Source organism: Taudactylus pleione, unplaced genomic scaffold, assembly GCF_031769625.1.
Source record: "Taudactylus pleione unplaced genomic scaffold, aTauple2 ptg000671l, whole genome shotgun sequence".
NCBI classification, from domain to species: domain Eukaryota; kingdom Metazoa; phylum Chordata; class Amphibia; order Anura; family Myobatrachidae; genus Taudactylus; species Taudactylus pleione.
Window position 1 is genome coordinate 10,010,912 of NW_028285073.1, and position 18,167 is coordinate 10,029,078.

The 18,167-nt window shown below is 43.5% G+C and overlaps 1 protein-coding gene across 2 annotated transcripts in view; it reads left to right on the forward strand.

Moving 5' to 3' along the window:
* CCDC27 (coiled-coil domain containing 27) overlaps positions 1-16,988 on the forward strand; it is a 53,076-nt gene extending 36,088 nt beyond the window's left edge. Inside the window, exons 7-12 of one of the 2 annotated variants that reach the window (XM_088455773.1) lie at positions 1,682-1,856; positions 3,161-3,291; positions 6,904-6,981; positions 9,190-9,402; positions 10,731-10,835; positions 15,453-16,988. In XM_088455773.1, the coding sequence (XP_088311899.1) occupies positions 1,682-1,856; positions 3,161-3,291; positions 6,904-6,981; positions 9,190-9,402; positions 10,731-10,835; positions 15,453-15,584 (834 nt within the window). In that variant the 3' untranslated portion in view covers positions 15,585-16,988. The remainder of the gene's footprint in view (positions 1-1,681; positions 1,857-3,160; positions 3,292-6,903; positions 6,982-9,189; positions 9,403-10,730; positions 10,836-15,452) is intronic. The other variant, XM_088455774.1, reaches the window with a different exon arrangement.
* Positions 16,989-18,167: the final 1,179 nt, after the last annotated feature.

The window sequence follows — 18,167 nt, forward strand, 5'->3', positions numbered from 1 at the left end:
TCTAGGTGGTAACTTGGCACAGTGACCGTGCGATTGCATGGAATAGCCCCATTTCACAGGAGTGTCATAGGCGGGTAATCCAACTTCCCTGCATGCAGAGACAGGACATCTGTCAATGATGGATGTTTTGCTCCTAGCATGGGGCTGGTGCTCATCCAGTTACTAATGATGACGGTGGCATCTGCAGACGGATACACAGTGGCCGGGACAGGCTTCCACTTTTAGTCGCACAAATTTTCTGCACACTACAGCGGATTCTGGCACATGTGAAAGTGAGTAGTATGCCTTGGGCATATGGGAAGTGGGCAAAGATGCGTATTATTCAAGATAAGCCCCAGAATATCAGGCAACGTTATTATGACACAAAGCTGCTCTTTGGATATCTTGATAGAGTTGTATTCGATGGGATAACGGTCGATTGGTCGACAATAAAAAGGTTGACATTCAGAAAGTTGACACATTCTGAATGTCAGCAGTAAAGGGGTTGGCATGGCCATCATTCTGTAGACATGTATTAAGGTCGACAGGGTTAAATGGTCGACACAGTCAAAGGTTGGCAGTTAACATGTCAACATGTTTTTTTGATGATTTTTTAGGATTAGGTTTAGGGTTACACTTGGCCGAATTAAGGCTGGTGGGGACCCGGGCAACAAAGTTGTGTGGCCCCCCCTACAATAAAATTGACACCCCACAGTGGTCCCCCCTTGTTTTCTCCACAGTGCCTAACCCCCAATATGCCCGACAGTGTCCCCGTTGCTAAACAGCAATACCACCACCACCCCTGTGTACTCACCTCCCGTGGTATGTCAGGCTCCACTTGAAACGTTCCAGCTCCTCTGTGTTCTGCATGATCAGTCGCAGTGCATACAGCGCAGAGCGGCTCCCAAGTCCTCTCATCAGCATCACAGACGTGTAGTGTTACATGACGCTGATGAGGGGACTCGGGAGCCGCTCTGCGCTGTATTCGCTCACTCACTATGCATGTAAAACACAAGCCACGGCAGCCCCCATCCAGGAACAGCTGCTGCTGGACACCTGTTCTCGGCTATAACAGGGTCAGACCGACCCTATGTGGGAGCCCCTCTGTGCGTGGGGGCCCACGGGGCGACAGCCCCTTTCACTCCCCTCCCCCAAATCAGCCCCAGGGTAAAATTTAGGCTTAGGTTTTGGGTTAGGCACATTTTAGTGGCGACATGTTAAACGTTGACCTTTTGACCATGTCGACCATTTAACCTTGTCAACCTAAAGACATGTCTACAGAATGATGGTTGACCTAATGACCATGTCGACCTTTATACTCTTTACATTCCGAACCGGACGATCTTCTGAATGTTGACCTTAATCCTGTCGACCTTTTACACCAAACCCATTTGATGCACAGAGAAAAGCAGAGCTTTGTCGTATCACAGGGCAACAGAAATAAACAAATAGAGTCTGATTACATACGCACATGGTACGAATAGAGCACAGCCTGGAGCTTTAGAGGAAAAGCAAATGTGTTTAATAAAAGTTGCAGGAGGGCACACTCATGACAAGAAATTATCTAATGAGGGTCCCATTATTTTAGTTGGACAAACAAAATTCACGTGTATTGCACCATAGTAAATCTGGCCAATAAGGTGACGGATGAGATTTAGATAATCTTTTCTGTGATTCTCCAGTAACTCATGTGTGTGTTCAGCAGAGTTTGAATGATGAAATCGCTGTAGAAGATCAGTCTGGGACCTTCTCAGCAGGACACGAAAATCAGGGACCAGCTGATGAGTCTGTTGGACAGTTTGATGACAGAAGTAAACTCGTACGGAGACTGCAAGACAACATAGAGATAATAAAGAAGGATTATGAGATGTCAAAAGGTAACCATTGTTTATTGTAGTATAAATCCACCTAAAATGTAAAAGGTTTTGTTTTTTGGTGGAACTAGAATGGTTTGAAGTTATACCCACTCAGCTGCATGCAAAGATGAGGACAGGGATGCATGTGACAGGGGAAACGTCATGATATGAGGAGGGGAATGGAGACAGCAAGAAGCCACAGAGTGAGAGTTATGTAGTGGAAGGAGCAGGGACATGCAGCAGCACAGAGTATATCAGGAGATGAGTGATGTGTTAGTGCAGACAGGACTGCATGTGACGGGAATGTCATGATATGTGGAGAGGAATGGACGCAATAGGAAGCCACAGACCAAGAGTTATATAGTAGAAGGAGCAGGGTCTCCAGCAGTAGAGAATATATATTTATTTATTAACAATTGCTTATATAAAGCCTGCATATTCTACAGCGTGTGCAGGAGATGAGTGATGTGTCAGTGAGGACAGAGCAGCATGTGACTGGGACAGTGACATGATGTGAGGAGAGGAATGGAGGCAGCAGGAAGCCACAGACTGACAGTTATATAATGGGAGGAACAGGATCCCCAACAGTACAGAGTATGTCAGGAGATGAGTGATGTGTCAGTGATGACAGGGCAGCATGTGACAGGGGCAGTGACATGATGTGAGGAGAGGAATGGAGGCAGTAGGAATCCACAGACTGACAGTTATATAGTGGAATGAGCAGGGACATGCAGCAGCACAGAGTATATCCGGAGATGAGGGATGTGTCAGTGAGGACAGGGCTGCATGTGACGGGGCAGTGACATGATGTGAGGAGAGGAATGGAGGCAGCAGGAAGCCACAGACTGAGTTGAGTATGGAAGGAGCATGGTACCCAGCAGCACAGAGTATATCAGGAGATAAGTGATGTGTTAGTGAGGACAGGGCTGCATGTGACAAGGACAGTGACATGATGTGGGGAGAGGAATGGAGGCAGCAGGAAGCCATAGACTGAGAGTTATGGAAGGAGCAAGGCTCCGAACTGCACAAAGCAGTGATCATGTGACTGATAGAGGAAAATAATGGGGTCCAATGCACCTATATGTGAAATAAACTTCATAGAGGCAACACTATTAAATTAGAAAGCTGGTGGCTGGGATTGGGGTGGAATTGAGGGCACAAATATAGTATTCAGTTTTGTGTCGCTTTAAGGAAATCCTCAGAACGTGGCCTATTGGTTTCACTTGAGAAATTCAAATATAATGAAACAGTCTCACTAAAATGTGATACTTACAGTACAGGATACACAGTGCTGCATATTAACAGCATTACATCTGTTTTTTCAGGTGTTATTTCATCTCTACAAAAATTTGTTTCATCGCACGAGTACAAGCTCAGGAAATCTGAATGTGAAAAAGAGGTTTTACAAAGAGAACTGATGGATAGAGCTCTGCAAATACAAGCCATGTCTAACAAGGTACAGACCGGTATGTAATCAGGAAGCCGGTGATCGAAATGCCGACTGCCGGCTTCCCGACTGTCAAATCTCGGCATAGGACTAACGATAGGCGTCGAGATCCCGACGCCTATCATTATCCACCCGCCAAAATCCCGATGCCCGGGATACCAAACGAAGGTATGCTGGGTGTCAGGACTGCTTGGCCATCGCAGCGGGGGGGTTAGGTTTAGGGTCTCCTCGGGGGACTTAGGGTTAGGCACCCCCCTGCGAGGGTTAGGCTAGGTGAAAGGGGGAGTTAGGGTTAGGCACCCCCTCGGGAAGGTTGGGTTTAGGGTGCGGGGAGGGGGGGTTATGGTGCGGGGAGGGGGGGTTAGGTTTAGGCACCCCTGGGGGGAGGTTAGGGTTAGGCACTGGGGGGGAGGTTAGGGTTAGGCACCCCTAAGGGACGGTTAGGAGGGGGGGGAAGGGGTAGGGATAGCCTACCTACCTCCGCTATCAGGATCTTCACCCATCGGGCTACCGGCTTCAAGTAACATTTCACGCTTGAATAGAAGATATTATGGCCAAATCATCCACATCCACTCTATAAACAAGCTGGAATCACTTCCATGAGCAAGACTGCAAGGATCCCTAGGAAGAACACTTTAGCTTTGGATAACATATAATAATATTTTATTGAGGACACAGAAATTAAAAATATTTTATCCAAAGCTAGTGTCCTTCCCGGGGATCCTTGCAGTCTTGCTCATGGAAGTGTTTCCAGCTTGTTTATAGAGTGGATGTGGATAATTTGGCCATAATGACTTCTATTCAATCGTGAAATATTACCTGAAGCCTCCAGCCAAACAGTGTTGTTTTTCATCCTTTGGAGTCTCCTTTTTGATGCCTTTAAGAAAAAAAGGAAAAGACCTGATGCCTGTCCTTTCTGGGAGCAATTTAAAGTAGCTGCTAAAAAAGTGCATCTTCAAACTTCATCTCTGAATTTCAGTCTATAATGAGTTAGAAAAGAGGATTATTTCGATTTCTAAAGGACTGATTATTCCAACTATGAATGGTGACGCATCAGCAATACCTGTTCTATGACAAAGGATGAACTAAGTTTTTGATGGTGAATAGTCCTTGTTAATTTTTTCACCTTGGGCGTTAACTATCTATGTCAAAGAAACTGCGCTTTATACCTTAGTGTTATTCTTTCAATTAGCGCCCAGCAACAGGTAAGTTGGAGGGAGGGAGGGGGGACGCCGACAAAATAAAATTATATATTGCCTCCCCCAACATAAAATCGTTCCGACGGCCCTGGTACAGACAGCTGATAATTACGCTCTTCAGCTTCTCTGTATACCTCACATAGAGCCTGATTCAGACCCGGACGTGGAGCCAATTCCGTAGTAATACTCCTGCTCCGGAGCTGCAGTGCGCATGTGTCGCGGTTACAGTGTTGTGTTAGTCGCAACCTAATTGACAGGCTGCAGGCACTTGGGGGTGGAGATGGTGAGCTGCTCTGGACATTGAGGTGCCTCCTCTGCTTCTGGAGCACGGCGCAGCCAGACTCTGCGTCCTCCTCGGCAGCTTAGTTGCGGTGTACATTCAGAGCAACCTATGGGTTGCGCAGATGTCTGCGTGGTGGTCGCGAAGTTGGGCGGCTCCTGTAGCTTCAGCATGAGTGATCAGATCCGCTGCTACAGAAGACGCAGCACCAACCCGGACTGTGTCCACCTCTGAAACAGGCCATTGGGAGATATTTATCAAACCGTCTAAATAGGACAAGTGGAGGTGTTACCCATAGTAACCAATCAGCTTTCAGCAATCATTTATCTATTACAGTGTACATTTTATAAAATGAGCCAGGATCTGATTGGATGCGATAGGTAACATCTCCATACTGCAGTGATCAGCATTCGGTGTTGTTCTGCAGGTCATGTTTTAGTTACTGGGTGTTATAGAGATATCTGTTTGTATCTATGCCAGCTACTGTATATCTGTTTTGTGGATAAACAGAATATTCTGTTGATTGGTTTTACGTTCTCTATTCAAAAGTACACAGGGATAGAGGCCTGATTCTGAGATGGACGCTATAGTACAGCAGCGGCTGTCTTAAATTATGCAAAAGTTGCAGGAGGCGTAAAGTAAAAAAAATAGGAAAAACGCCCCCCTCTTCCGGCTTTTCTAATTCGATGCTGTGTCCGGAGGTACAGTCATCCGATCAGCTGCATAACCATTGGACTTCTGAGTAACCCTCAGATTGCTCAGGATGTCCGATGAAATCACACTACCAGGGCCAATAAAGCTGCGTTCAAGGACGCAGCCACTGGCTTGTCTAGTAAATGAGCCTGGCACCCCCACGTTTTTTGGGACCCTTCGTGTCAATCGTGCGAGCAACATCGTAGCCATTGATCTGCAGTTGCGCATTGTGCAGATCTGAAAGCATCGAAGATCTGCGTAAACATCGGCTTTACGTATATGTCTGAATTAGGCCCACAATTAATGTTGATTTTTGGACGTGTTTTACTGTAAGCAAACTCTCTTATGGAACTTAACTGCCCATTCTGCCTGTTATTACCAAATAATTAGGCCCCTCCCACTTCCACAGCTACAGACGTGTTTCCCAGTGGTATGCATTAGGGAACCATGATAAACAGAACATTCAGATCAGTGCCAGGAATAATGTGCTGGAGAGTTTACACTTACATCAGTGGCAGGACGTGGGTGTGTGTTCAGGACAGGCGACAAAAATATCTGCTATCCCAAGTGCAGCTCCCAGTTCTCTTTACAATAAGCAGCGTACTATAATAGTTTTGGAATATCTATAAATGTGGTCTTGCTTCACTCAGCCTTGTGCTGTTATATACTGCATTGATAAGATACTGTGGCGTTGTGCCATTGTACTGTGATCAAAAAATCTGGAAGCATCTTAGTTCTTCCCCATCCCACCCCCATTCTATTTAATTAGAAGGCATAAATGGGTACAACATACATTTGACTTACAAGCCTCTTCCAAGTGATCACTGACCATAATAAATCATTTTCCTGTATCAACACCCTTTAGAAAGTACACACCTTTGCTGCAGTCGTGCTAAAAAGCCCTTCTCGGGGCCTGGTCCCTTGAGATTCTGCTAGCGCCTGGCATCGTCTTTGTGGGTTTTCTGCAGAAAATGTGTCTAAATTGCAATGTGATGCGCCTAGGACGCACCAGCAGACTGTGCAGATTAATTTGATATGTGACTCTTGCATATCTGTACATGCTGCCTGCCGACATTGTGACCATGTCGACATGATGCTGGTCAACATGATAACTGTCGGCATATCATACAACACAGGGGTAGATGTACTGAGCTCTGAAATGTGATAAAGTGGAGAGTGATAAACTACCAACCAATCAGCTCCTATCTGTCATTTTTCAAACACAGCGTGTAACATGAGTTAGGATCTGAGTGGCTGAAAGTTTACCACTTTCCATTTTATCACGTTTCCAGAGCTTAGTACATCTGCCCCTGGGATAAACACTTACACAAAGAACCTCCCTATCCAGCCATGTGCTTTAGTATACCTATCACTAAATGTATCCTGCCTCTAATATAGTGATAATAATAATGATAAGCTTATTCATTGATTTGCATGTTCATCTGTAAGTTTTCCAGTATGCGAGAAGAAAGAAAACATGAGGAGCTGATGGCGACTATGGAAAGGGAAAACTACAATCTCAGAGAGGTGACTGAGCAATTACATAACAAAAGACACATTGGGGCTTATTTATCGGTGGTCAAAATGTATGTTTTTTTAACACTCAAAGGGCTTTTTGTTAACTATGTTCTATATTATAATGGAGTTACCACTGGCGATAACCCTATCAGCACTAAGCGTTTACATGGGAGTGCCCATAGTATTCTACAAATAAAGCATATTTTGATTGCACTGCCCTCTACATAATATATATATATATATATATAAAATGCTGCTTATGTGTTTGTGTTTTTCATTTATTTTGTGCCTTAAATACTTCTATCTCACTTTAAAACTACTCACACCCTGCATCGGGTGATAGAGGTTAGCCTGTGTGAAGCGATACGTAGGATTTAAAGCTCTAGACCAGGGATGGGGAACCTCGGGCCCGGGGGCTGTATAAGGCCTGCGGAATCATTTGGTCTGGCCCTCTGAGCTTTTTTCTACTCGTCTTATCTGGCTAGAAGGGTGCCTAAAATGGCACCCTGCAGCCAGAATCTATGCAGCAGTGCCGCCTGGAGTGTCCTTAGGACGCTTCAGATGGTCAAGCTGCTGCCCTTACAGCTCCTCGGAGCATCCTGAGGATGCTCTGGGCATTGCTGTAATCACCAGTGATTGTGGCTCCGCCCCTGTATGACATCTCACAGAGGAGGCGTGGCTTGGACCGGGAATGAGGGTATGTCTATAAAAATGTCCCTCAGCAGAAAAAAGGTTCCCCACCCCTGCTCGTGACCTTGTCCCCCGGACAGCTGTCCGGAAGGGCATTAATATAAGGAACGCCTACCATTTTGTGGGCGGCTGCACTGACATCATCAGTGATGTCAGTGGGGAGTTTCCTGCTCTTTCAGAGCAGGAAGCTCCCTGGGGCTTGCGGCTGCCGAGACCCAACCTTAGTGTTCACCATCGCGACCATCAACCTGGTCAGTCGTTAAGCTGTGGGTGGTAACCCACAGCTTACCTAGCGACCAGGAGGCCACACTTCAAAAATGAAGCGCCCGCCCTCATTCAGAACGAGCGCTTGCTTCTTGCGAGCGCCTCTGGATGAGGGCCATTATCCCATAAGTCCCTGCAGCATCTTGTAAGTCCGCCCAGTCTCCATCCCTACTTTGCGGTTACCGTCGACAGGTAAGTCCACCTGCCTGAATTGATTGACATGTGTATACAAGCTTTATACTAGCCTGTATACATTTATATTTATGTGCGATTATATTTAAATTTATATATAAATGTTAAATATAAAAGCACATAAATATACATACGTATACTAATATAAAGCCTGTATACACATGTCAATCAGTTCGGACAGGCTGGAGATACACCTACCCCGACGGCGGTCACCGCAAGCAGGGACGGAGACTATTCCTCAGCGCATGACTGAGCATGCACAGAAGAACAAACAGAAGGTATTGTTTTCGGAATCCCGAAAACAATGCCTTCTGTAACATCGCAGGGACAGCGTATTACCGCAACCGCTGTCCCTGTACAAAATATTGCTGAACAGCAGCCATAAATGATCATAATTGATAAACACTCGTGACGATGTTGCCCGATAATATTCTGGACAACATCATCACTCTTGTTAAATAGATCCCCAAGGGGCTTATTCATCATACGATAAATGGCCCGGTAACTATGTGGAAACGCTAGTCTCCACATATTTAGGTTACTGGGCTAGTCATCATCAGGGGTCCGACAGGACCCCCTGATATTCAGCAAAACTGGTTTCTCTCGGATCCCCGCTCCTTGCTCTGGGATGGAGTTACGGGGATGCGATGAGGAATCCAAGCGGATGATGAATAGGCCTCCAATTCTCTGATTGGCTGCAAGTTGTTCGATCTCTCATTTTAAACTTGCCTACACATGAACACTCGAGGATTAGCCTCAAATACTCTATAATGCTCTTTGCTGCCAACAGGTTGTTTTTAGCCCTGCCTACTGTCTCTTGCTTGTCCATGTGTTCCAATTTTTGTTAGCTCTGGTTAAATGCACTATAAAAGCCTGCTACCAAGGCGCAATCCCCAATATGTATTTTTTATGAAGCTGCATAATTGACACAAGTAGTTTGTGTTTTGCCACCAGGAGCAGTCGTTCTGTTAGCTGCACCAGTAAATAGAAGATTAATCATTTAAGAACAAACCAGTGTACCTGACAACTGATATCTGATGAGCCCACGCTGACATACACTCTATGTTCCAGTTGCTGTCTGAACTGAAATCCGAGGTGACGAGGAGGAACGACATGATTGCTGATTTCAAGAATGAAATTCACAGACAGCAGAAGGAGATAAGAGATTATCAGACACAGAAGAGAATGTACGAGGGCGAGAAGAACCAGCTGGAGAGCCAAATACAGAACTTGGCAACTTCAGAGCAACATGCTAAGGTGTCTTTGGAGATTGTGCAGTCCAAGGTAGAAGCAGTTTGTCCTGTTATTTACTGTGCTCATTGGTGATCGCAATGTGTGTATCAAGTGTTCTAGCAAAGACAGTGAGCACTAATCTTCACATAGATAGATATTACTTGGTGGCAAGCTCTATGTCTGATCACTACACTGTTTAATAAAGACGTAAGTGGCCACAGTAAAGGTTTGTACCTCTTATAGAAGCACTGAATGTTAGGACTTGTGCCTTTATGTCATCACAGAACTGTCCAGTGACTTTTAATATGTATGTAATCAACACGGGGTACATGATGCTATGTGGGATAGTATTACTTTATTGATAAGGTCCATAGTTGAGCTATAGTTCCTTATTTACTAATTTTATTTCCTACAGCATAAATGCAAAGGATATTCTTGCCCTATGAGTCCCTGATCATATGGTACCTGTGATATACAGTAGCAATTAAATGAGTTTTGGTCTATTATACTTGGCTGAAGTCGTAAAATAGTAACCTCTAGTGACCGATACATTTTAATGATCAATCTATGGTGCATACACACGGTCAGATTTTTCTTCAGATCTGAATGATAACGATTTTAAAAATCGTTCAATCGTTCATATCTGAAGGAAAATCTGAAATGTGAGGCTTCAACGATGTACTATGCGCGTTCCCGATTGTCATAAAACGATATCTGACATCTGATGTGTTTGCAGTCAGACTTGGTCGATTTCAGTCATTTTAATGCAGTCAAAAATCGGTCAATCGTTCAAATCGTTATAAAAATCGTTCAATAGTTCATCTGACACATCTGTCCGTGTGTATGCACCATAAGAACAAGTTTTGAGTTTGCAGTCTTTAGTAACAGATTACTATTTGTAAAATACTGTTGAAGCAGATACGGACTGTAATTGTTTATCATTGCAATGAAAAGTTATGCCACTAGGTGGAGCTCTAAATGTACCTTATTAAGCGTTTGGTGCAAACCTGGTTATAAAAAAAGTACAAATTTGCACCTGGATAATCCATGTTGGGCTGCAAATAAAGCAAATGCAATAAAGAAAACCATGCCTGCGTTTTCATGTAGCATACAAATACAGGGCAGCTATATATTTACACTACAATTTAGAGTTTGGCTGTCCCAACTCTTAATTTGTCAGAACATTTTAAATTTGCCCCCCCCCACCCCCTCCCACTCCTTTAGGACAACATTGTTTGTTTAGAACATAACATTGTAATTTTCCCTGAGCAGCTCTATGGACACTTGGTGGCACTATATATATATATAAAAGTTGACAATAAATTATATTAATAACAGTGAGTGAAAAATCATTTTTTTTTTTTTTTTGATAAACACAGTTTGAACGATTCCGTAGTAAAATCATACAGGCCGCATACACTGCCCCAGGATTCAAGGGTCCACAAGTTGAGATCTCTGATACAGAAATCCTGGACACCATGCAGGTAAGAGGATACGTAATTGTATGATCATTCTCTGTGCAGACATTGTATAGATTAAAATCTATGGGCCTGATTCAGAGCCGTTCGCTATTTGTGGTCGCTCGTTTAAAAACAAGGGGTGGCTATTCAAATGATCCGTACGCACATTGCAGTCTGTTCACACCTCTAAGTCTGAACGAGCGAGCAAAACATACGCTCGTTTATTTGTTAAAAACGCCCCCTGGCCGCTCGCATCCTACGTCATGTCCGCTATTTATTAGATTAATCGAGTACATCGACCAGCGTATGAACTGCTCGCTATTCTTGTGGTTGGTGTTTGCTACCACAAATTTGCGAGCAGTTCTGGCTATAAAATAACCCAGTGACGTGGTCAATGACGCTGCTGTTTTAAATATGCACACCCATAAAACGCCCGTTTTGACCTTTAAGCACGCCTGCGTTCGGATCTCCACTCCCCATTTTCAAACACCTTCTCCTGTTACCACCCACATACGCCTCATTCTGTCACTCAAAATAGCAGGCCCTCGCTATATTGCGTACCAACGATTTTCGGCCGCACTGACTGGTTCGCGCATGCGTACTAAAAACCGTACGCATGCGCAGATGTGCAAACATCGCTCGGAACGAGCGTACTGCCGCTAACGAGCGGCTCTGAATGAGGGCCTATGTGTCCTACTTACTTCCTGAGCTCAGCATCATTCTATTGCTTTGTCTTGAATATTTAGCTTTGCTTTATTTTCATTTGTAGCCATAAATATGACCAGGTATCTTGCATGTGTTGCAGCTTTATATGGAGACCGGAATCTTGCATCAACTTCTTTCCATGTAGAGAACATTTGGAGTTTTGTGACTGTTCCTTAGGGCATCCCCTAATCACTGCTCTCACTTCTTGCACAGCCCCCTTCCCCCAGACTGAATGATATATAGAAGACCTCAAAAGTCACCAATACTCATGAGCTGTTCACTAATTTGGGCAGAAAATTGAGTTCCATTTAGTGGGAAAACTCAGATGCCCCCCAGGGTACAGGTCGGAACACATGGGAGCAGGTTCAATTACCTGCAAACTAGGTTGCACAACTTGTTACTATTTTATGAGATATTCCCCTTACCGTGACGCGGGTTTCAGTGGGAGAAATCACAGCACCTAGGAGAACTGTCAGGGCACTGTGCATTACTTCTGGGACCTCCCAATGAATACTAATGTATTTAGAGGTGTGTTAAATAGTACAATATGGCAATAAATTTATGTTATTTTCACTAAAAAGCAGAAAAATGGGATAAATGATGTTACAACAGTTTTTCCCAGTATTTTACAAACTTGTATGTAAACTCTTAAAAATCATCATAGAGACAGTAATGTACTTCAAAATACTCTAGATACTTTTATTTACTAAAATACAATTGCTGGCTATCGTCTTCCCTTCATTAATAAATGTTGCAAAAATCCATCATTTGACACCATGTAACTGCCCCAATACTTTCCTTATGGCCACTAACAGCCTCTTAAGCTGGGTACATACTGTGCAATCCGTTGCACAATATATTTTTTCCGATGCAGATTAGATCAATATATCATACAGATCACATAGAGTGTATGCCCAAACACGCGTGCCCGCTGGTCGTTCATCGCATTGTACCATCTGCTGTGCAGCACAGCATAGTGTAGTGCAGGAATGGGGAACCTCAGGCCCGGGGGGCATTTAAGGCCCGAGAAAGCATTTGGTCTGGCCCTCTGAGCTTTTTCTGCTAGCCTTATCTGGCTAGCAGGGTGCATAAAATGGCCCTCTGCAGCAAGAATCTATACAGTAGTGCCGCCTGGGGCGTCCTTAGGAAGCTTCAGACGGTCACACCGCTGCTCTTACAGCTCCCCGGAGCATCCTCTGGGCATTGCTGTAATCACCGGCGACTGTGACCCCGCCCCGTGTGACGTCACACGGAGGAGGCATGGCCTGCACCGAAACCCGCAAATAATGCTATATATATCAAAATGGCCCTCGGCAGAAAAAAGGTTCCTCACCCCTGGTGTAGTGTGTACCCAGCCTACTCTAGTGTGTGCCCAGCTTTACACTGTCCCGTTATCTTATTTGCCACATTGTGGATGATGTCACCAGTCCCATGCACTTCACAGAATTTGCTCTCTGCAGAGTTAATGTGTGACTTGAAGTTTTCAATTGAATTGCGCTATTACGAATCTATCCTGTTATATGCTTAAAAAATGAACTTGGGACTTCACAGTACAGAGATTTCATCAGCCACATTTAGTCACTCAGGGCGCTGACATCCCGACATCCATCTGATGCGAGTTGGTAGAATAGGATCAGTACAGATCTCAGCAACTAAACTACATTATTACTCTAAAAAAAGTGCCAGTCAATGTGGAGAATCCTTCCTGCAAGCATGTAATAACCATCAGAACTCCGGAGCCGGCCCTGATAACCATTCTCCCACTCCCATTGTGTTGCCCCTGTGGGTACATTGTTACACAAAGTCTGGTCCAGGAGAAGATAATTTCCTTCTTCCCTTTAGGGTCCTTCTTTAGACTGAAGTAAATTTGAGATAAATTAATTTTATTTAATGGTTTTCGAAAAATGTATAGAAGAGGCCAAAGCCTAAGATTAGTTAGTAATACTTACTGTACCTATTGCAGGAGGTTTACAAAGTCATTCTCTTCCAGGGTCCTGTCTGGTTACTATGAGTTAATAATGGAGGATAAGATGGTCCTAACAGGCAGTGCCCCAGTGTCATTGTCCTTCAGCCACCTGTGTCCTCTGATCAGCCAGTCCTCCTAGTAGTTGCAGGCACATGGGCAGTAATTTGTAACTGATGATAGATTTTCCTTATTGGGTAACCACAAGGAATGTGAACTATTTAATTTCAATATGAATTCAGTAGGTTATGGAGACTTCCCTTCAATCTCGAATACCTTTTATAGGGCTTGGAGAAGCATGGTGAAGGGGAATTGTCCCCTCCCTCAATAAAAATGTAACTAAACTAATATACTGGTTATATTTGAAATGTATTAAATACATTTTGGGTTAATAAAGGCTAATTCCATTGGCATTGAAATTGAGTGACTTAATATAATATACATTTTAATACTATTTATTGGTGTTTAGTGAATTCAGTGGGTCCTCTAATGCAATTAACAGTCCCAGCAGTGGATTCTCTTCTGTTTTGGAGGTCATTATTTGTGAAGCCCCTCCCCTTACCCATTCACATAAGTATAAAGTTCACTGGGGCGGGTCTTTGACAACCAGAACGGCTGCTTGGACTGTTACACACACACCTTAGATATTTCCAAATTGCCATGAGGCGTAGGTAAGCAAAACTTTGTATTTTAAATATACCCCAGATTACATTTGTAGATTTGGGTGGAGATGTCCTTTAAGAGCAATTCTTGTTTTCCATATTTACGTTTTCCAGGGAGCTGAGCACAAATGATGTGATGCTAGAACCCAGTATACACTGTACACTCATTGGCAACTTTCATAGTTACACCTTTCTGGTTTGGGTTAGAACCCCCCTTTGGCATGGATTCAACAATGCGCTGAAAACGTTCCTTTGAGATTCGTGTCCATGGTGACCTAATAGTATCACGTAGTTGCTGCAGATTTGTCGGCTGCACATTCAGGGGCTGATTCTGAAATCGCCAGATTGACTACCATATGATTAGGTGAAAATCCATAGGGCTAAGGTGGGGGCTTGTGCGTCTAAAAGCCTACCCTTGTGCCGCCCAATGATTTTACACCAAACCGCAGCAATCATCATCAGTACAATCAGCAGTTGCACAAGTCCCATTCTACATGCAAGAGATCCATCAGAAAAAGGCTTATTTGTATGAATTTGCTGACACATGATTGGCCGATTAGATATTTGCAGTAACTAACAGGTGTACCGGTGTGTCTACTGAAGTGGCCACAGAGTGTGAAGTTCAGTTTATCCCACTAGGTGAATACCAGTCTTCCTCCCATCCCTGCACTGACATAGTACAGGGTATTTAACTCACTATTGGCCCCAAAGTTTTTCTTATAACTTTTAAAGTTCTTGACATAATTTAGTGAAATGAGACACAGACATACCTTGGTCTATGAGAGACATGAGGAAGCCATAGCAAGTGATGAAAGTGTTCGACATTAGCATCCAGGCTAGCTGGTCATGCATGCGTGAAGTAATGGCCAGCTGTTCCCCATCCTAGTCAGCAGCGCAGTCCAAAATTCAAATAGGGGAGCCAGTGAAGACCGCAGTTAGTGTGGTTCCCTTATTTGAATTTTGGACTGTGCTGCAGCCCCACCTCTGGAACGTCAATTAATTTAAAAGTTATAAGAAAAACTTTGGGGCCAATAGCGAGTGAAACACCCTGTGCAAACTTGGGCCCCATTAGTCCTGTATAATGCGTATTGTACAATAGCCTGCAGCAACACAATGCCCTGTAATATGGAAGTCACACAGATTTTAGCTATACGTTACACTGAGGGTGTGAGCAGTGGTTTAAATTCAGCGTGAGCACAGCTGTGAAAAAAATCCATTTATTGTCTATTGTGAATATGTAATAGATCATATTTCCTTCTATTGTTCTAATAATACATACAGGCATTTCTTTTTTATTTCTACTGTTTGCAGAAGATAATTGCAGACCGGTCTGATTTTCACCAACAACTAAAGCAGAAAGGAGTTAATGTCCCTCCCCTTTACGCATCAGAAATCTCCCCTGTTAAACAGACATCATCGTCATCGAGGAGGAAAGCCCTGTGAGTTACAGAGACTCAGCACTGCGCCTTCATGACACCCACCGTCCGCTTTCTGTAACACCTGGTGTTTTTAATAAAGTTGGCTTTGTTTATTGCAACTTGCCCTCTAGTAAATCAATTCTAACAGGGTTTGGCATGTCCCCATTCGTACATGCCACACTGATTTTCTATCAGGACACACCCCTTTTACATATGTCTACTAGGGATGGCCATCAACCATCGATGGCAAATAATCGTTGATGGTTGATGGTTTTACCATCAATAATGGTGAAGATCTGATGGATTTCCACCGTCAATGGCTGTCAGGCAGCATTGTTTAACTTTCTAGCAACAGGCGGGCAGCTAAGCCCCTCCCCCTTCCCTGATTGGCCTGCCACCCCTCACAGCAGTGATGGCCAACAATGGGTACAAATTATCGGTGCCCCCCCACACAATTGATGGTTTCATGTCATTGATGTTAACCACCTATGGCACCATCGATAATGACTATTAATGTTTAGCCTACTTATGGACATCCCTAATGTCCACACCCCCTTTATAGTGGACCATTCAACAATCCAGACTGTCCCATGAAAATTAGCAATGACAAATATATGGCAGCATTCTGTTAGATGTTGACCTTTGATAAAGCTGTGATGTAAACAGCGAAATGCATCAGGGACTGGCTGATACACCCTCCACCACTTTCATCCCAGCAGGAGCTTATCTTCACTCAGTCCACATTGGTGTTCTGCATTTGCCTATGCTACCAGCAGACCAAACCTGTGCTACAGGGGACTACTATATTGCAAAAGCTCTGCCAGCGTTGTTAAAGGGACCCCATCATTCTGGACACTGGATCTGGTAACTATACATTTATGCTGGATACAATCCTCTATTTACCCCAGGAGACTGCTCCAATTATGGACTTATTATTGGACATATGCTCCCATTAAGCTACACTGCTTGGGACCGATTATTTATCCATGTGGATTGGGTGACTCTTTATTTTTATCATTGTGCTAATACCATTTTTTATCTATTACATATATATGTGTTTTATTATTGTGATGTGTTTATGAATCTATGAGATTACATTTTATATTTAATTGTGATTTATGTATACAGTTGTTATTTTAGAGCGCTGTTTCCATTTATTTTCTGTCCTATTTATCCTCTTGTATATACAGCTGCTCACTATAATATTGGATCTATACACTCCGAGGTAGCGCCTCATTGGCAATTTATTGATTAGTTCCCCTTTTTCACATTGTTAGATTGCTTAATATAGAAATTAGTGAAAATAATGTATTTATTACTTTTAAAAACATTTTTTTTTTATTTAAATCTGTTTTATAAGGTGATTAAAAATTGCTGGGAGTTGCCTTCTTCAAACACTATTTGTATGAAAATGCATTTTGTGTATTATATTTGATAACTGTAATGATCTTTAGTTGTACAATGCTGACACTCTATAAATGCGCACTTCATTTAAATGGTTGTTATATCTTTTGTAATGCGAGCCATACATCTACGACCCCTATTCTCGATTGTGCTATCCGCTGATTGGTGATCAAAAGCAGCATCGATGATCGGCAATCCATCGGCGGATTGGGGAAAAACAGCATGTCAAAAATCCCTGACTCACCGCTCGCGATCAATTTTTGGTCAGGAACGATTTCCAACATGTTGGATTTTCCCAATTCCCTGACACCGGCTTTGTCAGAACAAGGAATTGGGGCAATACATTGCAGATGTATGAGCCCCATAAGTCTATAAAGTGAGACACGCTCTTGTGTCATATATAGAGAATTTGTACATAAGAGAAGTGTGTGTTTAATTCAAACCATGAAATAAAATAGGCCCTCATTCAGAGCCGCTCGCTATTTGCGGTCGTTCGTTCTAAAACAAGGGGTGGCTATTCAAATGAACCGTTCGCTAATTGCTGTCTGTTCACGCCTCTAAGTCTGAACGAGCGAGCAAAACTTGCGGTTGTAATTTAGAAAAATACGCCCCCTTGCACCGTATGTCATGTCCGCTATTTATTAGATTAATCGAGTACATCGAACAGCGTATGAACTGCTCGCTATTCTTGTGGCTGGTTATTTCAACCGCTATTTTGCAAGCAGTTCTGAGTAAAAAAAAACCAAGTGACGTGGTCAATGACGCTGCTGTATTAATTATGCACTCCCTTAAAACGCCCGTTTTGACCTTTAAGCACGCCTGCGTTCGAATTCCACACCCCCGTTTTCAAGCACCTTCCCCTGTTACCACCCACATACGCCTCCTCCTGTCACTCAAAATAGCAGGCATTCGCTATCTAGCGAACAAACGATTTTCGGCCACACTGACTGGTTCGCGCATGCATATTAAAATCCGTACGCATGCGCAGATGTGCGAACATCGGTCAGAACGAACGAACGGCCGCTTACGAGCGGCTCTGAATCAGGACCATAGACCGGTGCCATCTGTCATATATATTTATTTCAAATAAGGTCTTTTTTTTCTAAATAAATAAGGGTTATCAGAAGTTCATACAGGAACACATTAACTGGGGTGACGCTATATGAGCGTTGCAGAAATGAGTGTTTTCTTCTCTCAAAACGTA